At 33.0% G+C, this 19,986-nt stretch overlaps 1 protein-coding gene across 1 annotated transcript; it reads right to left on the reverse strand.

Annotated features, from left to right (window-relative positions):
* Positions 1-265: 265 nt before the first annotated feature.
* On the reverse strand, positions 266-18,426 carry LOC132740306 (putative transporter SVOPL; the record flags this gene model as incomplete). Its single annotated transcript, XM_060728183.1, has 8 exons — positions 266-292; positions 2,212-2,301; positions 8,685-8,878; positions 12,713-12,790; positions 13,563-13,716; positions 13,993-14,146; positions 17,668-17,734; positions 18,362-18,426. Coding segments are annotated over 8 exons (829 nt in total), but the record flags the coding sequence as incomplete, so codon positions are not given.
* Positions 18,427-19,986: the final 1,560 nt, after the last annotated feature.

The following is a 19,986-nucleotide window of genomic DNA, read 5'->3' on the forward strand; positions in this document are numbered from 1 at the left end:
ATACATTTAGCAGGACAAGGGTCAACAAGATCTACATAAAAAATTACCATACTAATATTACATATTATCTACAATAAATATTATAATTCTTATCTAACTAAAAATCTCATCATTTACATCTATATTTCAAACCTGGATCTGTTGCCTGCATGTTACTAAGGGGTCATTCTTCATTAATCATGTTGTAAAGTGATGTATGAAAGACATTCCAAAGACTTGCTGCCGTTATTTGATTTTCTCCTAATTCCTGCTAGTTTTGCTGTAATCAGTCATCCTCTATTGAAATGCTTTGCTACAAAAAAAATAATCAAAATAATTTTCAACATATAAGTGCACTTTTTATTTTATTTGTATTTTATTTGAAGAAAATTACACTTTTCCGGAACAAAATTCAAAACAAGTAAATATATGTTATCAAATAAGTTTGTGAAGTTTCAACCAATACTCTACAGTAGTTTTGGTGATACCAACATGCAAGCAAAAACTTTACCAAAGTGCGACAATGACGCCAACATTAACACTCAAGTCTTCTTTGAATTTAGTCTGTCGTAAAAGTTTCTTTACTCTATATATTGGCTCAATCCTTTGTAATAATTATTCAACACTACACTTCCATACTACTTGGGGTGCTTATCATTTATAATCTGGCTAGAAAAAGAATTTGTGTGCATTTAAATACAAATGAAGTTTTTTTTTAAAGGGAGAGGACACTCGTCAGGTTTCATAGCTTTCTGCCCAATCCCCAAGATATATTGTGTAAATACTGTTCATCATACATAATGTAAATATATCAAATAAATATGTGTAAACCAAAAGAAATATGCGCAATGGAGTTTTCTTAAAATACTACATAATGTAAACATATCAAATAAAATATGTTTAAACCAAAAGAAACATGCGCAATGGAGTTTTCTTAAAATACTTTTTATGCAAACCTAAAGAGCATGTGTTTTTTTGTTTTGTTTTTTGTTTTTTAATTTTAAAAATTGATTTCTAAGTACATATTTTGAGACTTTTTTTCACTTTACTTTAATGGCAATGAACAATATTATTACACATATGGATACTGTTGTTTTTGGTCATATGCCAGAGGAATAATCAACAAGATATTGCCTTCCAAAAAAAGATTGAAGTTATTGTCATGCATCTGAACATATTTATACCCAAAATGGTATTTTCCAATACTACAGGTATTCTCCTTTCCTGGTTTCTAATAGGTAAGCAAAATTGCAACAAATACACATATAACTCTTACTGGCCAATAAACCCAGAACTGTGCTGTTAAGGAGGCATCTAATAAAAACCTGCAATATAAAATATTGCAGGTAAATTACAAGGTATTTTCAATAATGTCTGTTTCACATAATTCTATAATGCAGCAAGCCACGAAATGAACACAGAACATGAAAAACTATGTCAATTACAACAAATTCTCCAGGCCATTAATATAAAATCCATCTACATGTCATATACCTAATCACCTATAATACAGCTGTACTTTAAGTAGAGTATGTACTAAGACAACTTGGCAAATATCTGAATTAACGAGGCACAAGCCTTTGTTTAGTTGATTTATTTCACGATAACACTCCACTCTGTAAAAGGTCACATGGTGACTTTCCAGCTTTAATGGTGCAGGAAATCATCAGGAGCCACTTCATGCATTATTTCATGCATGTGCAGGCAACAGAGTTAAACCATCAATCTTCCTGAAGCAAGCAGAGTGAAGCTGGATGAAAGAATTTACAAAATCTCTGGGGGGATTCCAACCTACAAAATCTCCTACTGCCTTAGGGGATAAATGATTAGAGAGGTAAAGTACCATAACAAAATGGCGTCATTACACCATTTTTATACAAAAAATATTACTAACATAAAACAATTTCTATAATCTGAAGAAATATTCCAAAATTTGCTTGTGTATCACTCTTCTTGTATATTCTCTTCTATCATGGTTAAAAATATCTGGTAATCTAATGATCGCTAGCCGCATTGGTTCAAACCTGGTCAGGGGCAAGTCGTTGTTTCCTTGAGGAAGAAACTTTACACTCATTGCACAGTACTGGTTGGTTCCAGGAATGGATTTAAAAGGGTGTCTATACGCTTATAGCTTCCAACACAATCAAACTAAAATAAATTCTGTATAAGTCAAACATATACTAAAATTTACGTAAAAGTGTTTCCGTCATAGCACTTATAAATGATATTTACCTGAGCAAGAAATGGAGTGATCATAGCACCAACACGAGCCCATGATGATGCTGTACCTATACCTAATGTTCTTATAGTAGTAGGATATACCTGAAAAATAAAACAACAGTAAATGGTAAAACATCTGTATTTGCATTCTATATGTAATTTTTGTAAAGGATTACTAGTTCCTTATCATTTTGCTTAACCTGAATTCTGAACAAGTATTGTGATGAATGAAATGTAGTGACAGTATGTATTGGTAGATAAACAATATCATGTGATATTTATAATGGGTTTTTTTTCTTGTTCAAGAACAAGCAGAATTTCTTCTTCTTGAAGCAAAATATGAACATAACTCTTGTTATGGACAAACAATAAATCCTGTTTTAGATGCTATATTAGATAATCAAGATAAGTAACAGTGGAACTGAACAGTTTTCATCCAATTATGAATTTTCTAATCACAAAAACACTTTTTAATGTTAATATTAAGATGCAGAATTGTCCAAGGAATTGAGTCATATAAATATATCCAATTTCTTTAAAGGTAATCCATTTTTATTTGAAAGAATAGTGAGAGCAAAAAATGCACGTCTGCACAGTTTGAAAGCTGAAAAAGTGTTTTTCTCATTTTTTTTATATAAAGAAGGATTAATAAATTCTCATTCAAAATACCTGAAATTCCTACTAATCTTGCAAACAAAAGGTGCTAAAATGGCTTTAAATATTTAATGGACTAAAGTGTTAACAACAATCTGTGATAATGGCTTCTAATCATTCATCAATGGATATGGAGGATTTTGAAGGATTTTCAAACAATGACTTGTCAGACAACATAACAGTTGATAATCTTTTTGATCTGTATGTCAGCCCAACAAGTGACAATATTTCAATTACATTTTTTCAACAATCAACACATACAAAAATGCTTCAAATTTTAAAGTCTATGTATCAATTAGAACCTACAAAGGACAATACTGGGCTAACAACAACAATAACTCTATCAAACATGAAAGTTGTTATTACAGTATATAACAAGACAATGAAAATGTTGATCCAAGGAACTGGATGCAGAGTATGGTTGGACACTATCCTTGAGCATATAAAATGTGACTTAAAACAATCTGAATGTAACAATGATACCAATGATCGAAAAATGCAACCCATCATGCCTCAAACGCCAACAATCTCAACACCGAATGTAAAAGGCTCAAAAACAGCACCATTCACTTCCTCTGACACCATCTCCTATCAGTAGTCCTAATCTGACACCTCAAAAGAACCTCACCAAATCAAAATCAACTGGTATTTTTAAGTTCTGTATCTAGAGCAATCTTTGGTCCATCTCTAAACAGTGGGATGCTAAAACTTGGAAAAGAGTTGAAAAAGGCTAAGAAAACTGAGAAAAGGGGTGGGCAGAAGGTTGATTACCAAGAATTTAACAGGCAATTAACTATCATTCAAGAAACTGGCAAGAAACCTGAACAAAAGCTACACAAAATTGGACAGTCAAATTGGAATACACCAATGAACTACAGAAATCTGACAAAAAACAGTGAAGAAACAGCAGTAAAATCCATCTTGTCTTACTCTAATGAAACATTTACTTCTTCATTAATAGAAAAAATGTGATTTCTCTGTGCAGTGTGACTTTCAAGAGAACTTAAACATAAAATGCAGCAAATGTCTCACAGAAAATAACATACTCAAAACTGAAAATGCAGAACTTAAGTCGTCAATCAAAGACTTAAAAGACTTCAAAAGTGACCAAAATGCAAAAATTCTACTTCTTGAAGAAGAAATTATGAAACAAAGACAGACAAAATCAGTCTTTAAAACAGGAAAATGAAGTATTACGAGAAAAGGCTTCTATGAAACAGCAACAACAAGATACTATTGACACACTTCAGTCAAATTTTGATCCATGAAAGAGCAATTTGAGGAATTTGCAAACTCACTTGAACTGGTTAAAAGAAGAACAGAAAACGTTGCAGCTAAATCTGACATATACTCTCTTAAGCATGAGATACAACTTCTAAAAAGTAAAAGTATAACTTCAGATCATCAGAATGAAACCCAAAATCCTGTAAATGAAAACACCTGTCTACCAACACAGAATATCAGTTGTATAGATGAAAGGAAGCAATCTCTTTCAGAAACATGCAGAAGTCCTAATAACACAGAATTATCTACTCCAGACAGAAGTGTGAGCCCAGCGAAGAAAAAACATGAAGTACTCATTCTGGGAGATTCAGTCACTAAAGGACTTATAAGAAAAAAAATGAGTACTAATCAGATAAATGTCACCATAAAATCAACCAGTGGTGCAACTGTTCAGGACCTCAAGACAAAAATTGAAGATGATAGATCACATCGAAAATTAACAGAAGAAACTGACCTAATCATCTTGCATACAGGCATAAACAATATCTCCAATGCCAACTCTCCGCATACTATCTGTGATGACTTCAAAGAAATAGTTAATTTACTACAGACAGTCAACCAAAAAGTGAGAATTGGAATATCATCTATTCTGCCAAAAAAGAGAGATCTGCTGTCAAGGAAAAATATTGCTGAAACAAATAGTCTAATAGAAGAGCTCTGCAAGACCAATGGGTTCCTTTTTATTGACAATTCTAGTGCATTCTTGAAAAATGGTAAGACTGATCAAAGTCTCTATTACGATGAAGTTCATCTCAATAGAGAAGGTTCGACTGTACTGGGAAAACAACTCAATGCAGGCATAAGAAAAATCCTTGGCATCGAAAACAACAGTTCCAGACAACAAGTAAGCAACTCTTCCAGAGACCATGTAAATTTTCGACATGCCAACAGCAGACAGAAAAATGCTCGGAAAATTCCAAATCCTCATCCCAGGTTTGGAGTTTATCGTGGAGTATGGAATCCCTGGCCAACATGGATGGTTCCGCACCGTCATTAGAGAATGACCTAGATGAAAGTTTGATAAACGTTACTGACCAAAATAAAAAAGTGAACAACACTCACGGAACAATATCAGAGAACTCATCTTTATTAGAATGTGATGAAGGAGTTGATATACTCCCCACTTTGAATGAAATAACATTTGATAAGAAAGGACTAAACTTTTTCCACTTAAACATTCACTATCTTTACCCCAAACTTTACGATATCAAATATTTAGTAGACAAATATCCTGACATTGATGTATTAGGACTTCAAGAAACTTTTTTAAGTGATGTTTTTTCTGATTCAGAGTTAACTTTAAATAATTATCAACTCTTTAGGCGTGACAGGAAATCAAATGGTGGGGGAATTGTTTTATATGTGAAGTCTTCATTGCCATGTGAACTAAGAGTTGACCTACAGTCTGAGGAAATTGAGTCAATATGGCTTGAAATGAAACTTGACAAGCAAAAGCCTTTATTGTTAGGATACATTTACAGGCCACCTTCATCATTAACTTCGTGGAATTATAAAATTGAGGAAGTCCTTGATAAAATATTTACTGAAGACAAAGAAGTAATTCTTTTTGGAGATCTTAACTACAATTTTGGTGCTTCAGGCTCAAATAATTCAACATGGAACAATATAATCAATACTTTTAATCTTTCTCAACTTATTAAACAACCTACTAGAGTTACACCAGCATCATCAACTATTATTGATCATATCTATATGTAACCAACCACAAAATATCTCATACACTGCAGTACCTGTACTTTCAATTAGTGATCATTTTCCAATAATTTTTACTAGACGAACAAATAAAAATGTTAAAAAGGGTCCAACGCATGATATAATCAAATACAGGTACTTAAAGAACTTTAATGCTGATACATTTCTAAATGATCTGTCAAAACACCATGGTCCCATATTGATATGTTTAATGATCCAGATGATGCTTTAGACACTTTTAACAAATTATTTTTAGAAACTCTTAACATACATGCTCCATACAAACAAAAAGAGTTAAACATAAAATCAAGCTGATTGGTTCAATGAAGATATAGCTAATGCAATACATAGTAGGGACTATGCTAAAAAGAAAAATAATGTTGATGACTTCAAGTACTGGAAGACACAAGTGAAAAAAACTCATCCATATAGCAAAAACAGATTTTTTTAACCATGAGATAAATTCACATAAGAAAAATCCTAAAAAACTTTGGAAAAACTTGAAAAGTCTATCAGGAAAAACAGAATGGTCAACAGACATCCTATATAAATGATGAAAATGGTTTGCCAATAACTGATCAAAAGTTAACAGCAGAAACATTTAACACCTTTTTTGCAAATGTATTTAAAAAAGCTGAAAATATAACTGAGTTATCACATAAAATGAAAATTGCTCTTCAAGAATCTTTTAAATCTGAAAGCACAAATCAACCAAATAAATTTTGAAATCCCCTATGTTGAACTAAGTTATGTAAAACAAAAACTGAACAGTCTCGATATTACGAAAGCAACAGGCTTAGATGGCATTAGTGCAAAATTTCTAAAAAACGGCAGCAAGTGTCATAGATAAACCCCTTTGTACCATAATAAACTTAAGTATTAAAACTGGAAAATTTCCCACACAGTTAAAACAATCAAAGGTAACACCAATCTACAAGAAAGGCCTCAAGTCTGACAAAAACAACTATAGACCAATTTCAGTTCTCCCACTTATCTCAAAAATATTTGAAAAACATGTTTCTGACAACTTGAAGCTATTTTTAGAAACAAACAATTTCCTCTACACAGCTCAATCAGGCTTCAGGGCATACCATTCATGTGAAACAGCACTTACAAATTTAATTGATAATTGGATAAATGCACTTAATGATGGCAAAATTGTTGGAACTGTTTTTTCTGGACTTATCTAAGGCCTTTGATTTAGTTAATCACAAAATTCTTATTGAAAAACTACCTTTCTATCATCTTTCCTCACACACTATTTCTTGGATTACATCATATCTGTCAGACAGGTCACAAAAAGTAAATGTGTCTGGTGTTTTATCAGAATCTGCTGAAGTTGTCTCCGGAGTACCCCAGGGCTCAGTCCTAGGGCCCCTACTATTCTTAATTTACATAAATGACATACATCTTCATATAAAAAAGTCAAATACTGATATGTTTGCAGATGGCACTTCTCTAACTTCAACTGGAAATACTATAAGGGAAGTAGAAGATAATCTTCAATCAGATCTTGATAGTATAAGCACATGGTGTGTACAAAATTCAATGATACTAAATGCACAAAAAAAACTAAAGCTATGAATTTCTCAATAAAGCATTCAAAATCTGAGCATTCTTCAACACCTTCTCTTAACCTTCACAATCAAGAAATAGAATTTACAGACAATGAAAAAGTACTAGGAGTCTATGTTGACAAAAATCTAAAATGGAAAACACACATTCAAAAAATTATTTAAAAAATGCAATTCACAGCTCTATTTGCTTCTTAAATTAAACAATATCTTGATCTTCATGCTAGAAAACTTTTCTTCAATGCATATATACTGCCACATTTGGACTACTGCTGCACTATTTGGGGAAACTGCAGCAGTGATTTACTCTCACAAATAGTCAAATTTCAAAAAAGAGCTGCTAGAATAATTTTGGACAAAAATTTTGATGCCCCATCAAATGAACTATTTAAAGAACTAAACTGGATGTCCTTTGACCAAAGAATCAGATACAAAAAGGCAATTCTAATGTATAAGTCAATAAATGAACCATCCTTTCCTAAGTATATGAAAAATAAATTTCAAACAGTAAATGACAGACACAACTTTAATTTGAGATCTGTCCAAAATGAAAAACTAATTGTACCTAAACCAAAAACAGAGTGTTTTAGGAAAACACTTAATTACTCTGGGCCTACAATATGGAATGACATTCCAATACATGTTAGAAATTCTGAAACTTTGAAAAAATTTCAAGCCAACTATATTCATTGGCAATTTTCCATTTAAATTATATATGTCATTTTTCCATTTTTTTATATATGTCATTTTTCCATTTTTATTGTGTACATAGCTTTCTAAATATGATACCAGGATGACTAACTGTGTTGTTTTTTAACATTAGTTGTATTTTTCAATATTGAAGTTTTTGAAAATGCCACAAAGTGTAAAAAAAAAAATTAACAGTTTATTTCTTAAATGATGTTTTGTAAATGTTGACTATATAATGTTGTATATAATTTATGTCACATTGTATTTATATGTTGTTATGTTACATTGTATGTATATGCTGAGGCCCACATGGAAGATCGGGAAACCGAATGTGCTAGCCTCATTAAATAAAGTTGTTACTTACTTACTTACTTACTTACTAATCAGTAACCAATTTGTGCAATTCAAAATTCTTTACATAGAGCAAACATGTGTGGCTCAAACTACATTTCTAATACAAAAAGTTGTTTCAACTCTTCAAAAAGTATATAATTGTTTCTATATTCATTTTATACTATAAACAAAGTGCGACAAAAGACAAGACAAAAGACAATGGCATAGTAAAAATACCTCTGAAGTATAGATGTAAACAAAGTTGAACATTCCTGCAGAGAATCCACGAACCATGAATATTAATACAGTTAATACAGTCTGAGACACTGGTAATTGAAGAAGTATGAAAAATAGACCACAACCAAATAAATTCACAGCACCAGTCCATCGACGGCCAACAAGGTCTATCAGAAATATGTTCAGTGGAAGAGCTTAAATAAAACAAAAGAATAACAGATGTAAAATAATGTAATGCTTCAGAAATATTTCTCACATTATGAACTTTTTAGAATCCCTAGAATTATATCTATGTATTTTCATTCATTAACATTCTGTGCTTAGTTATTGTAAAGATGAAAAACTTTTTCAAGTTTATTTTGTTAACTGTTCATTGTCTTATTTAAGATGAAACTACATGTAGTGGTTTATGGTTACATAGATTAAATGAAGCAATCTTAAAGATAAACAAGCATTTGATAGTATTGCGGGCAATACAGTAGTCCCCTACCGGTCCCTCAAAAAGTTCTTTAATTGTCATACACTCCTGTGTATTGCCATTTATAATGAATTTGAGGATGAAGTCTGTATTTGAAAATATCAACCACAAAACATAATAAAATAAGTTTGTCTATATCACAGTAATGTGTTAAGTTTCCATGCTTAGTAAGGAAATTATGTTTATACAACCTTGTCATATTAATTATTACGATGTGGGATTTTAAAGTAAATCCTATAAGGAATGAAGATGTTGAAGTGAAAATACCAGTTTCTCGAAAAAAATCTAAGTTCAAGGGGGACATAATTCTGGAAATAGTCTTGCTAGAGTATTTAACCTTCTCAAAAATGTCGAGTGATAATAAGAAACATATATATGAAGTTTGAAGTAGATACATTAGGAAACTAGAACTATTGCTGAATGCGATTCATACCCCCACCAATGTCCTTGACAGAAGACCACTTGGAAAGGTGGTTAAGGGAATAACTTATGTGGCACAAATACATAAAAAGAAATTATCTCTGGTGAAAAAAGACTAATTGTACAGGTAATAGTATAAATATATATTATCAAATCATGTTCAAAACAGTTACAAATAACCTTTCATTTTCCCAATGTATTAAACATTTTATTTATAAGTCAATTTTTGACCTTCAAGTGTGGCCTTGACCTTAATATGGCACAAGGGTAAAATGAGTTTTGCATATCACCCAGTTTAGTTGAACATTTGAGTAAAGATTGAAGAAAATCCTTCCATTAGTATAGAATTTATAGAGTAGACACAATATATTGTCTAGTATTGGTTGTATGTAAATTTGAAGACTTAAAAAGGGGCATAACTTTGTCAAAATGCAATACAGAGTAATGAAACTTGACCTGCATATCTTATTTGCCACACCTCATATATCTTTTAAGTTTCAAGCAAATGCCTGCGCTAGTTTCAGAATTATTCAAGTACATGTAAAAATTTAAGAACATTTTCTAAGTCAATTTTTGTCTTTCAAGTGTGTCCTTTAACTTTTAGCCGGCACAAAGGTGACATGGATTCTGCACATAACCTTGTTGAGGTGAAAATTCTTCCATTAGTATAGGATTTAAAGAGCGGACACAACATATTGTCTAATATTTGATTGTATGTAAATTTGAAGACTTACAAAGGGGCATAACTTTGGTAAAATGCAATACAGAGTTATGAAACTTGAACGAACAGCATATTGGAATTGTGACCCTTCAAAAATATTCTAAGTTTCAAGCAAATACCTTTTCTAGATTTAGAAATATTCAAATAAATGTTAAAATTTAAGAATATTTTCTAAGTCAATTTTTGACCTTAAAGTGTGACCTTGACCTTAAGCCAGCAAAAGAGTGACATAAGTTCTGCACATCCCCTGGTTGAGGTGAACATTTGAGCCAAGATTGAAGAAAATCTTTCAATTAGTGTAGGACTTACAGAGCGGACATGACATATTGTATAATATTAGATTGTTTGATATTTGACCTTCAATTGTGACCTTGACCTTGAGCTGACACATAGGCAACATGGATTCTGCACATCCCCATGTTGAGGTGAACATTTGAGCCAAGTTTGAAGAAAATCTTTCAAGTAGTGTAGGACTTACAGAGCGGACACGACATACTGTGTAATATTTAATTGTTTGATATTTGACCTTCAATTGTGACCTTGACCTTGAGCTGACACATGGGCGACATGGGTTCTGCACATCCCCTGGTTGAGGTGAACATTTGAGCCAAGTTTGAAGAAAATCTTTCAAGTAGTGTAGGACTTACAGAGCGGACACGACATACTGTGTAATATTTGATAGTGTTTGATATTTGACCTTCAATTGTGACCTTGACCTTGAACTGACACATGGGCAATATGGGTTCTGCACATCCCCTTGTTGAGGTGAACATTTGAGCCAAGTTTGAAGAAAATCCTTCAATTGGTATAGAAGTTATAGAGCGGACACGAAAATGGAGACGGACGGACGGACCGACGGACGGACCGACCGACGCGACAAAGCGAATCCATTATAGCCCCCCCCACATTTTGTGGTGGGGGTATAATAAAGAAGTTATTTAAAAAAGACAACATTTTTTCCCCTAAAAAATCTAAGTTCAAGGGAGGTAATACTGATATTTTTTGTGCTAGAGTTATAAACCTTGTCACATATGATGTGGTTGATGACCAGAAACTTATATTTAAAGTTTGAAGTAAACACCTTAAGAAATAAAGAACATATAGTGAAAAAGCTGAAAAATTTAAATCAGAAATCTTGAAATTCAGGCTATTTGTTGCCATAGCAACCAGAATTTTCAACATAGGAAGAAAAGAAAAAGATGTGCATAATCTCCAGACTGCCATCTACCCATATTTCAAGTTTCATAAAAATATTTTCAGTACTTTTTGAGTTATCACTGGATCCAGTTTATGTGTTAAATTTGCCATATTTTCAGACTATTTGTTGCCATAGCAACCAGAATTTTCAACATAGGAAGAATAAAAAAAGACGTGCATAATCTCCATACTGCCATCTATCCATATATCAAGTTTCATAAAAATATTTTCAGTACTTTTTGCGTTTATCTGCGGGATCCAGTTTTGTGGACGGACGGACTCGCAACGGCACTGACGAGACTGACAGACAGACGGACAGACGGACAGACAGACAAGACGGACAGACGGACGGAGGGTAAACCTAAAGTCCCCTCCGGTTAAAACGGTAGGTGGACTAAATAAAGAAATTTACTCTTAATTAAATTGACTATTTTTTGTGTGTGTGTGATTTTTAGCCCGAAATGAGTGAAAAGTGTTGTAAAGCTTTTCATTTTTTGCATCTATTTGCACAACAAAAATGACTGATCTTGAATAACGGGGTGCAGTGTTGCATCTAGGCCGCGCGATTGCGCGATTTGCGCATTTTTTATGCAGATCGCACATTTTATTGAAGTCAGTGCACGCCAAGTCGCGCATCTGACAATCTTTTCAACTTAATTCAGTTTATCTTCATCGTATCTTAAACGCTTCAGCCATGTTTGTTTTCACTCGTGGTTATGACTAAAATACGTACTTAATCGCGTGTAGCAGCCGACTAAGTCATCTCGCGTGTGAAATGTAGTATTCGTCAATATTTTATTTTTTCTACTTCCGTTTTTGAGCGGATGATAGCTGTCAAAAACGCCTGAATGTAAAATAAATAAACTCTATTCTGTATGTCATATTGTAAGGTCAATGTATGTCCCCCACATCTTTTTCAAATCCCCCACATTTTTCAATTGAGTGGGGGACAATCCCCCATAATTTTGAAATTCTAGATGCAACACTGGGGGTGACACAATGATTTGAAAATATGCACACAAGCTATTGGTATAGTCATTCATCAAAAGGTACACAAGTCTTAGAAAATATTTCCAGTCCCGTCATCTCAAAAAAACATCAATGGAGTTCCTTTAAGATAACAGTGGCTTAATAAGTGTGCATATACTAGAATTGCTAGTTAATTGAATAAAGCTGTGGCTGTCATTGAAAAAAATCATTACACAAACTTACCTATGAATTCTCCCAATGTAGACACAATCATACTATTATAATCACCCTTCTTCAGTAAATTACACTTGCACTTCTCACCTTTTAATATAAAAGTTAACTACAATAGATTTCATAAAAAAGCACACAAATGTCAATCAATAAGGCGCTAAAGTTCTTTCCTTCTATTTTGAATTTAGAATAAATTAAGCAGAAATTTGGTCATAAACTAACTGACAGATACCAAACAAGTTTCAATGAATTCTTTATTGGGTCAATGGTACACATTTTTGTTTTTATTTTTGTTGTTTTTTTTTGTGTTTGCTTAAACATGATTTATTCATGCTCAATTTTAACAAAATCTTTGAGGTTATGAGCTCAAGTCCATTTCCAAGCTAACTAACAAGCACCTGCATCATATGAAGGAAACATAGTTGTAACACAGGAATCTACAATTCCTTGGTTGAATGATATTTGTAACTCACAGATGTTATCAATAACATTCAATTTATTACTCTGTATGCCATGTTATAGATCAGATACTTAAGATATTGAAATATTTCTAGCTCAAGATATACAACATGTACAAACTCATATCCTCAAAGTCAAACATTTTACCATTCCACCCATCACTACTATAATCTATAACTAATGATAATCTTTACAATTTGATGCCAATAATTAAACAACATGTTTGTTTATTACGAAACAAAATAAAACTAATTAACACAATATGACATCAACTGCTAATAATAACAGCTCCTTCCATAGGCCAAAATATAAAGCACACCATAAGAGACGATGCCGCTCACCGGCGTCACCAATAAAATAATTAAATAAAAGGCAAATTAATATCAAGTTAACAATCAGGTACCTGACTTCTCTGCATTTCTAAGCTGCAGTATTTCAGCACTTGCTAAAACCATTCCATAGTATGACAATGCTGTGCCAAACCACAACATCCAGACCATCAATGTTGTACGGAGATATGTAGGTGAGAACAAATCTTTTGGGTTACCCCTCTCTGACTGAAACATCAAAATTAAATGAAAATGTCAGATTTTCTTTCTTCTCAAATCATCTTTGTCCAAACTTTAGTAGGAATCAGATATTTAGGATACATGTGCAAGAAGAAAAATCTTTTATCCTTACCCTAACAAATAAATAATATTATTCATTTATTGCACAATACAAAATAATGTACAGATTAGATTACTCATCTTTCAGGACTTTTTAGGTTAGAGTGAATACTTATTATCAGCAGTTTAAATCAAAATTTAAACAACAATAAATGTTATACTTACAATACTCTGAGTGTTGACAACAACACCTTCTGGTAAAGTGTTTCTATTCATTTTGGCAGCCGACTTTAAAATTTGCATAGCTTCTTCTTTCCTTCCAGCAGCCACCAAGTAGCGTGCAGATTCTGGTAAAAACTTAAATACAATAATATACAATCTTGTATGGGTATAACAAAAGAGTAACAATTTGTTACAACAAACACCATCACAATGCTCAGTCTTCACTGTGGACATTAAAATTAAAATTACACAATTCATAATGACTAAATGATCACTAATCAACTTTTCATTTCTTATCTGACCTTGAACCTATACATTTGACCTTGACTTTGACCATAGGGACCTTTATTTTTTAATTCAACATGATGCCACACAAAGTCGAACATCTGTGCAAAGTTATATAGCATACCTCTAAGTATGCATAAGCTTCACATTGAAATAGTGTTTGCCTCTAACCTAGAACTTTGCAGCAATTGTGTCAAGTGGTACTAGGATGCCTGTAGAAGATATACTCCAGACAAAATCTTTACATTGAATCATCTCCGATGATCTTGACCATGCAATTATTGACCCCATTTATGCTGTATATATTGAGTCACATGATTGTGCACATTGTCAGGAGAATAACTGGCTTTGATGTTATATAACCTGAGGAAGGGTTTGATAATAAATCAAAACCAATTCTCAAGATATAGAGGCAGGGCACCACCGCCTGTTTTAAAATTGAAATATCCTCATTTAAGATTTTTTTTATTAACTCAAATCCTTATATACAGTAAAACAAGAAACATATCTGATCATTATTTACACCATAAACAAGAGGGCCATAATGGCCCTGAGGTTGCTCACCTGTATATAGGCCCCCGGAGCAGGGCCAGTTTAAACCCCAGGGCTTTTATTTGAACAAGCTTGGAAGACACCCATTAGAAGAGGTTTCACTTGGAAGACACCCATTAGAAGAGGTTTCATGATGTTAAGTTTTTACTTAATGAAAACAATGGCCAATTTTAACCCAAGGGCTTTTATTTTGAACAAACTTGGTAGACAACCATAAGATGTTTCATGCTAAACATCTAAGCTCTAGCTCATTGGGTTTTTTTCAAATAAGACTTTTTAAGTTTTTACTATACACATAGTTAAAAACAATGACACCCCTGTGGGTGTGGGCCAGTTTTTGATCCCAGGGCTTCTATTTGAACACAAATTGTAGACACTTACTAGAAAGATGTTTCATGCTTAATATCTAAACTCTAGCTATTTGGGTTATTTCAAAAAAGATTTTTAAGACTTTGCTAAACACATATAAGGAAAATCAATGACTCCCAGGGGAGGGTCAATTTTGACCAGGGCTTTTATTTGAACAAACTTTGTAGACACTCACTAGAAGATGCTTTCATGCTTAATATCTAAACTCTAGCTATTTGGGTTTTTTCAAAGAAGATTTTTTAAGTTTTTACTATACACATATAAGGAAAATCAATGACCCCCGAGGCGGGGCCAATTTTGAGCCCAGGGCTTTTATTTGAACAAATTAGGTGGACACCCATAAGAACATAATTCATGCTAAATAATTTAGCTCTTGCTCTTTGAGTTTTTTTATAAGAAGATCTTTTTAAGTTTTTACTATATGCATATAGGGAAAATCAATGACCCCCTGGGGCGTGGCCAATTTTGACCCAAGAGCTTTGCTTTGATCAAACTTGGTAGACACTCATTACAAGATGTTTCATGCAAAATATCTTAGCTCTAGCTCTTTTGGTTCTTTAAAAGAAAATTTTTAAGTTTTTACTATATGCACATAGGGAAAAAAATGACCCCTTAGGGCGGGGCCAATTTTGACACCAGGGCTTTTATTTGAACAAATTTGGTAGACACTCACTAGAAGATGTTTCATGCCAAATATCTAAGCTCTAGCTCTTTTGGATTTTTAGAAGAAGATATTTAAAGTTTTTTCTTTTGGTTGCCATGGCAACCAGAGTTCTGCATGGAATGGAATTCTTTGAACAACTTTGTAAATGGCTTCACACAAGGAACATCCCTGTGAAGTTTCATTATGATCTGCCTTATGGTTTCAGAGGGATGTCGTTTAAAAGTGTGAACGGACAAGGGGACGACGTACGATGGACGACGTATGATGGACGACAGATGACGGACGAAGAGTGACATCCTAATAGCTCATCCTGAGACATATGTTCAGGTGAGCTAAAAAACAGTTAATTTATAACTATCTCTCCACAAAGTTTTCAACCCTTCGAAACGTTGGAGGTAGAAAACTTTGTGGAAATAGATAGTTATACAATAATCTGACATACCTTCAATAAGATGACAATAAGGAGGGAAGTATAGCCCGACAACACACACCAAACCATCTCCAACCAAGGTAGGTAATACAAACGAGGCTAATACAATTCTCAAATAAAGTACCAACTAGCCCAACTTATCTGAAATATAATCATACATTATTTATTATTATGATTTTTCAATCTAATACATGTCTACATATTCTGAATTCTCCCAGGTATCAATCAATTTTTTTTTTAAATTAAGTAGTTTTTGTAGCAGAGTTGGAAATTTATTGCTATATCTTAGAGGAGATACAGCTCAGTCAGAACAGACAATTTTCTTTCCTGATACTGAATCATTTTGAAAAAGAATTACAGTTTACATACTCAAGTATCAGGTTTTAAATCCCATTGTTACTATAAAGATTTCTTGAGACTTTTAAAATGTATAACCATTAATCCATTTCTATTCCGTTTCTGTCAAACCCATCATCAAAGAACAAAAATGGGTAATTTATAAGAATGACATCACCGTGCAATCCTTCATTTCAGAGTTGACAGAGTACTACAGAAAACGATGGAATGGTATCCTTGAAATAAGCCTTGGACCTTTGGTCTATATCATTATAACTTGACTCTGAATTATTGTATTTAAAAATTATAGGCATTAACCCTTAAAGGCAGTTTTACAGTCCGCCACGGTTCGAAACCATTTCGGTATTACACTGACTAAATTTAATTACATATATACTAAGCAACAAATGATATACAATGACGAAAAAGGTTATACAAACGCCTGCTCAAAACTGAGGTCACTACTCATATTGCCTCCATTAACCACATGATTATCAATTGGCAATTTTCACATCTCTGCATCAATGTTTATTAATTTTATTTAATCAAATCTAAATGTTTTAATAATTATAGAAATATCTAAGAAATTTTACATTGATTAATTTCAATATAATTAAATAATGACAGAGTACTGAAGTGTCAATTTCTGTTAACCTATACTCAGGGACGATATTCGAGGAGTACATGATTAGCCAGTTACTTGTTGTCATCACCCTACATTAAAATGGCATGAGGTAAAGATTTGTCAAATTTTGAAAGTCTTGACTTTGCTTCTCACATCCTTAATCTTCTTATTTACATTAGTCAACATTACACTCTCAATACTATGTTGACAGCAAAATACAAAGCCTTTGTCATCCAGTATAGAGACAGGCCAGTCTAAATATTTGTACTGTCTAAACTAGCTCTATACAGTTAGCTGGCCAACTTCAATATCTGCATTCTCATATCTCAAAAAATTGATACTGGTTAAGATTCAAAAGTCAGAGATTTCAAATGTTATGTGTAAGAACCATGTGTACCCGATCATACTTATACTTACTTGAACCAACATTTAGTAGCTTTGCTATCTATATTGGATGGTGAAATATTCTGTGAGCAATGTAAACCTGTAAAAAAAACACCATATCATTATTGCAGGTTTATTTTGATCTGGTATTTAGGCATCATTTTCCTTTTCTTCAGACATCTCGAAATCAGTTAACCAAAACAAGTGTTTCAAAATTCATACGTCAGTATAAACATTTTCTTCCACAAACAAAGACAAATTAATTCACAACAGGTGTGAAGGAGGATCACTGCCGATGGAAGATGTCTTCAGATTAAAAACTGTCACAAAAATGGGTAAGCCAGACCAAATTTCTCAAACTTGGCGTAAAAAGGGACAAATAAGTGATCTTCTTCTCTCTGTATCAATAACATAGATCTTTCGTCTTAAAATGTCTCATAAACTTAAATCATTATTCATATGGTATATCTTAGGTGACTATTTAAAAACAACAATAATTGTCTTGCTGGCATAATATATTCTGATAAAGATTATATTTGTTTTAAAGAGTTTCTAACCTTCTTGAAAAAGATAAAGTCGGCCGGATCAACTTTCAGTGGCATGTTTACAATATAATGCTCGTAGTTATACAATAGTGTAAATTGTCACATAGGCGGATTGAGGAATCCACCATTCCACCCCTCCACTAGGTCCACGGTAAATAGCATATCCAGGTGTAGTGACGGACCTGAAAGGTCAGCGAGTCCAAAATCACCAATCCATAGATGGCCACCACTACCATGTAATAATGATCTGAAATTATATAAAAAATTTACCATGCGTTACATGATTAGTTGGATCATACCATGAATTTGTCATCAGATCATAGCTAGATTTTCAGAATATCAGATCAATACCTATGTCAAATGTACGTAAGTACAGGTATGAAATATTATGTCTGAGTCTAATTGATAAGCAAGAAATGTTAACAACTGTCTATTTGAATTCTAGAACTTATTTCCGAGCTTTTTAAGTAGGCTCTTTTCGCAGTTGCATAGATACAATCCTTGTAGCCATATGAACACAGAAATCCATCCACAACGCTTACCCGGAGTGGCCTGGCAGACTAGTACATTATATGAACCAGCGTGGACACTCGGCCTAAAACTAATAATGCGCTTCTTTCAATTTTTTTTAAAAGTGGGGGGTGGTAAAAATGATGAGCTTAAGATGTTTGCACTGCGTGGGGGCTGGGGGAGGGGTAAAAACGAGTTATCGTTTATCACATTATATTTCTTTTACTTTTTCAATCAGTTATTAGAATCATAATAAATATTACTTAAAAGCTGATGTGTAGCTTCATATTTCATTGAATGTCACATACCACACACCCTGTCGGGATTCAACTGCATATATCTAAAAGCTGCCTATAAACTCATGTTTATTTTTCCAATGTTTGTACATGAAGAAATTAAAGTAGTAACACCAAAATTCAACATCAACATAAAACTTAACTTTGCCTGGCAGTATCTATCTCCACACTCTAATCCCCATTTGGAGCCATAATACACATTCCAAAAAGTGACAACTATAATATAACATTAGTGACTTTAGTAAATCTACTTATATAGTAACCAAAAGGATTACAGAACATATAAAAGGATTCCATTTAAAAAAACCTTGAAAGCATATATATTCTCTATAATCTTTGGATATATACTTATACAGGATTAATGTTTATTACCAACCTGAGATCTCAACTAATTGATAAACACATTGTGCAAAACAAACTTCAGTTATCATTAATCTAGATAGTGCTTACAAAAATTTGTAAAAATGGCTTTCAATCATATCATCAATCAGAACAACAGAGGATTTTGAAGGATCTTTCTTACAAAACTTATCTGGCAACTTTACAATGAACACAATCAGTATGAGTATATATGTAGAAGCCCAACAAGTGACAATATACGTTTATAACCTTTTTTTTGAAGAAAAAACACATTCAAAAAAGCAACAAATTCTTAAATCCATGTACCAATTAGTGCCAACAAAAGACAATACAGGACTACAACAACTTTAACCATACTAGACAAGAAAGTTGTTATCACACATAATATCACAATACCTAATGACAATGTTGATCGCAGGACCTGGGTGCAAAATCTGGCTAGATACATTCTTGAGAAGATCAGACAAGACATGAAACAAGCTTCCAATGCAATATCAGTCAGGCACAAAATCAATCCGGACAACAGTTGCCAACCAAATCAATCACCCAACGATACATGGCTTAAAGCAGCACTTATTAAACGTCTCAAACATCTCCAATTATGTCTCGCACTCCATCAGCGCTAAGAACCAAAAACTTCA

This window comes from Ruditapes philippinarum, unplaced genomic scaffold (genome assembly GCF_026571515.1).
Source record: "Ruditapes philippinarum isolate M1 unplaced genomic scaffold, ASM2657151v2 ctg14455_1_1_1_1, whole genome shotgun sequence".
Taxonomy (NCBI): domain Eukaryota; kingdom Metazoa; phylum Mollusca; class Bivalvia; order Venerida; family Veneridae; genus Ruditapes; species Ruditapes philippinarum.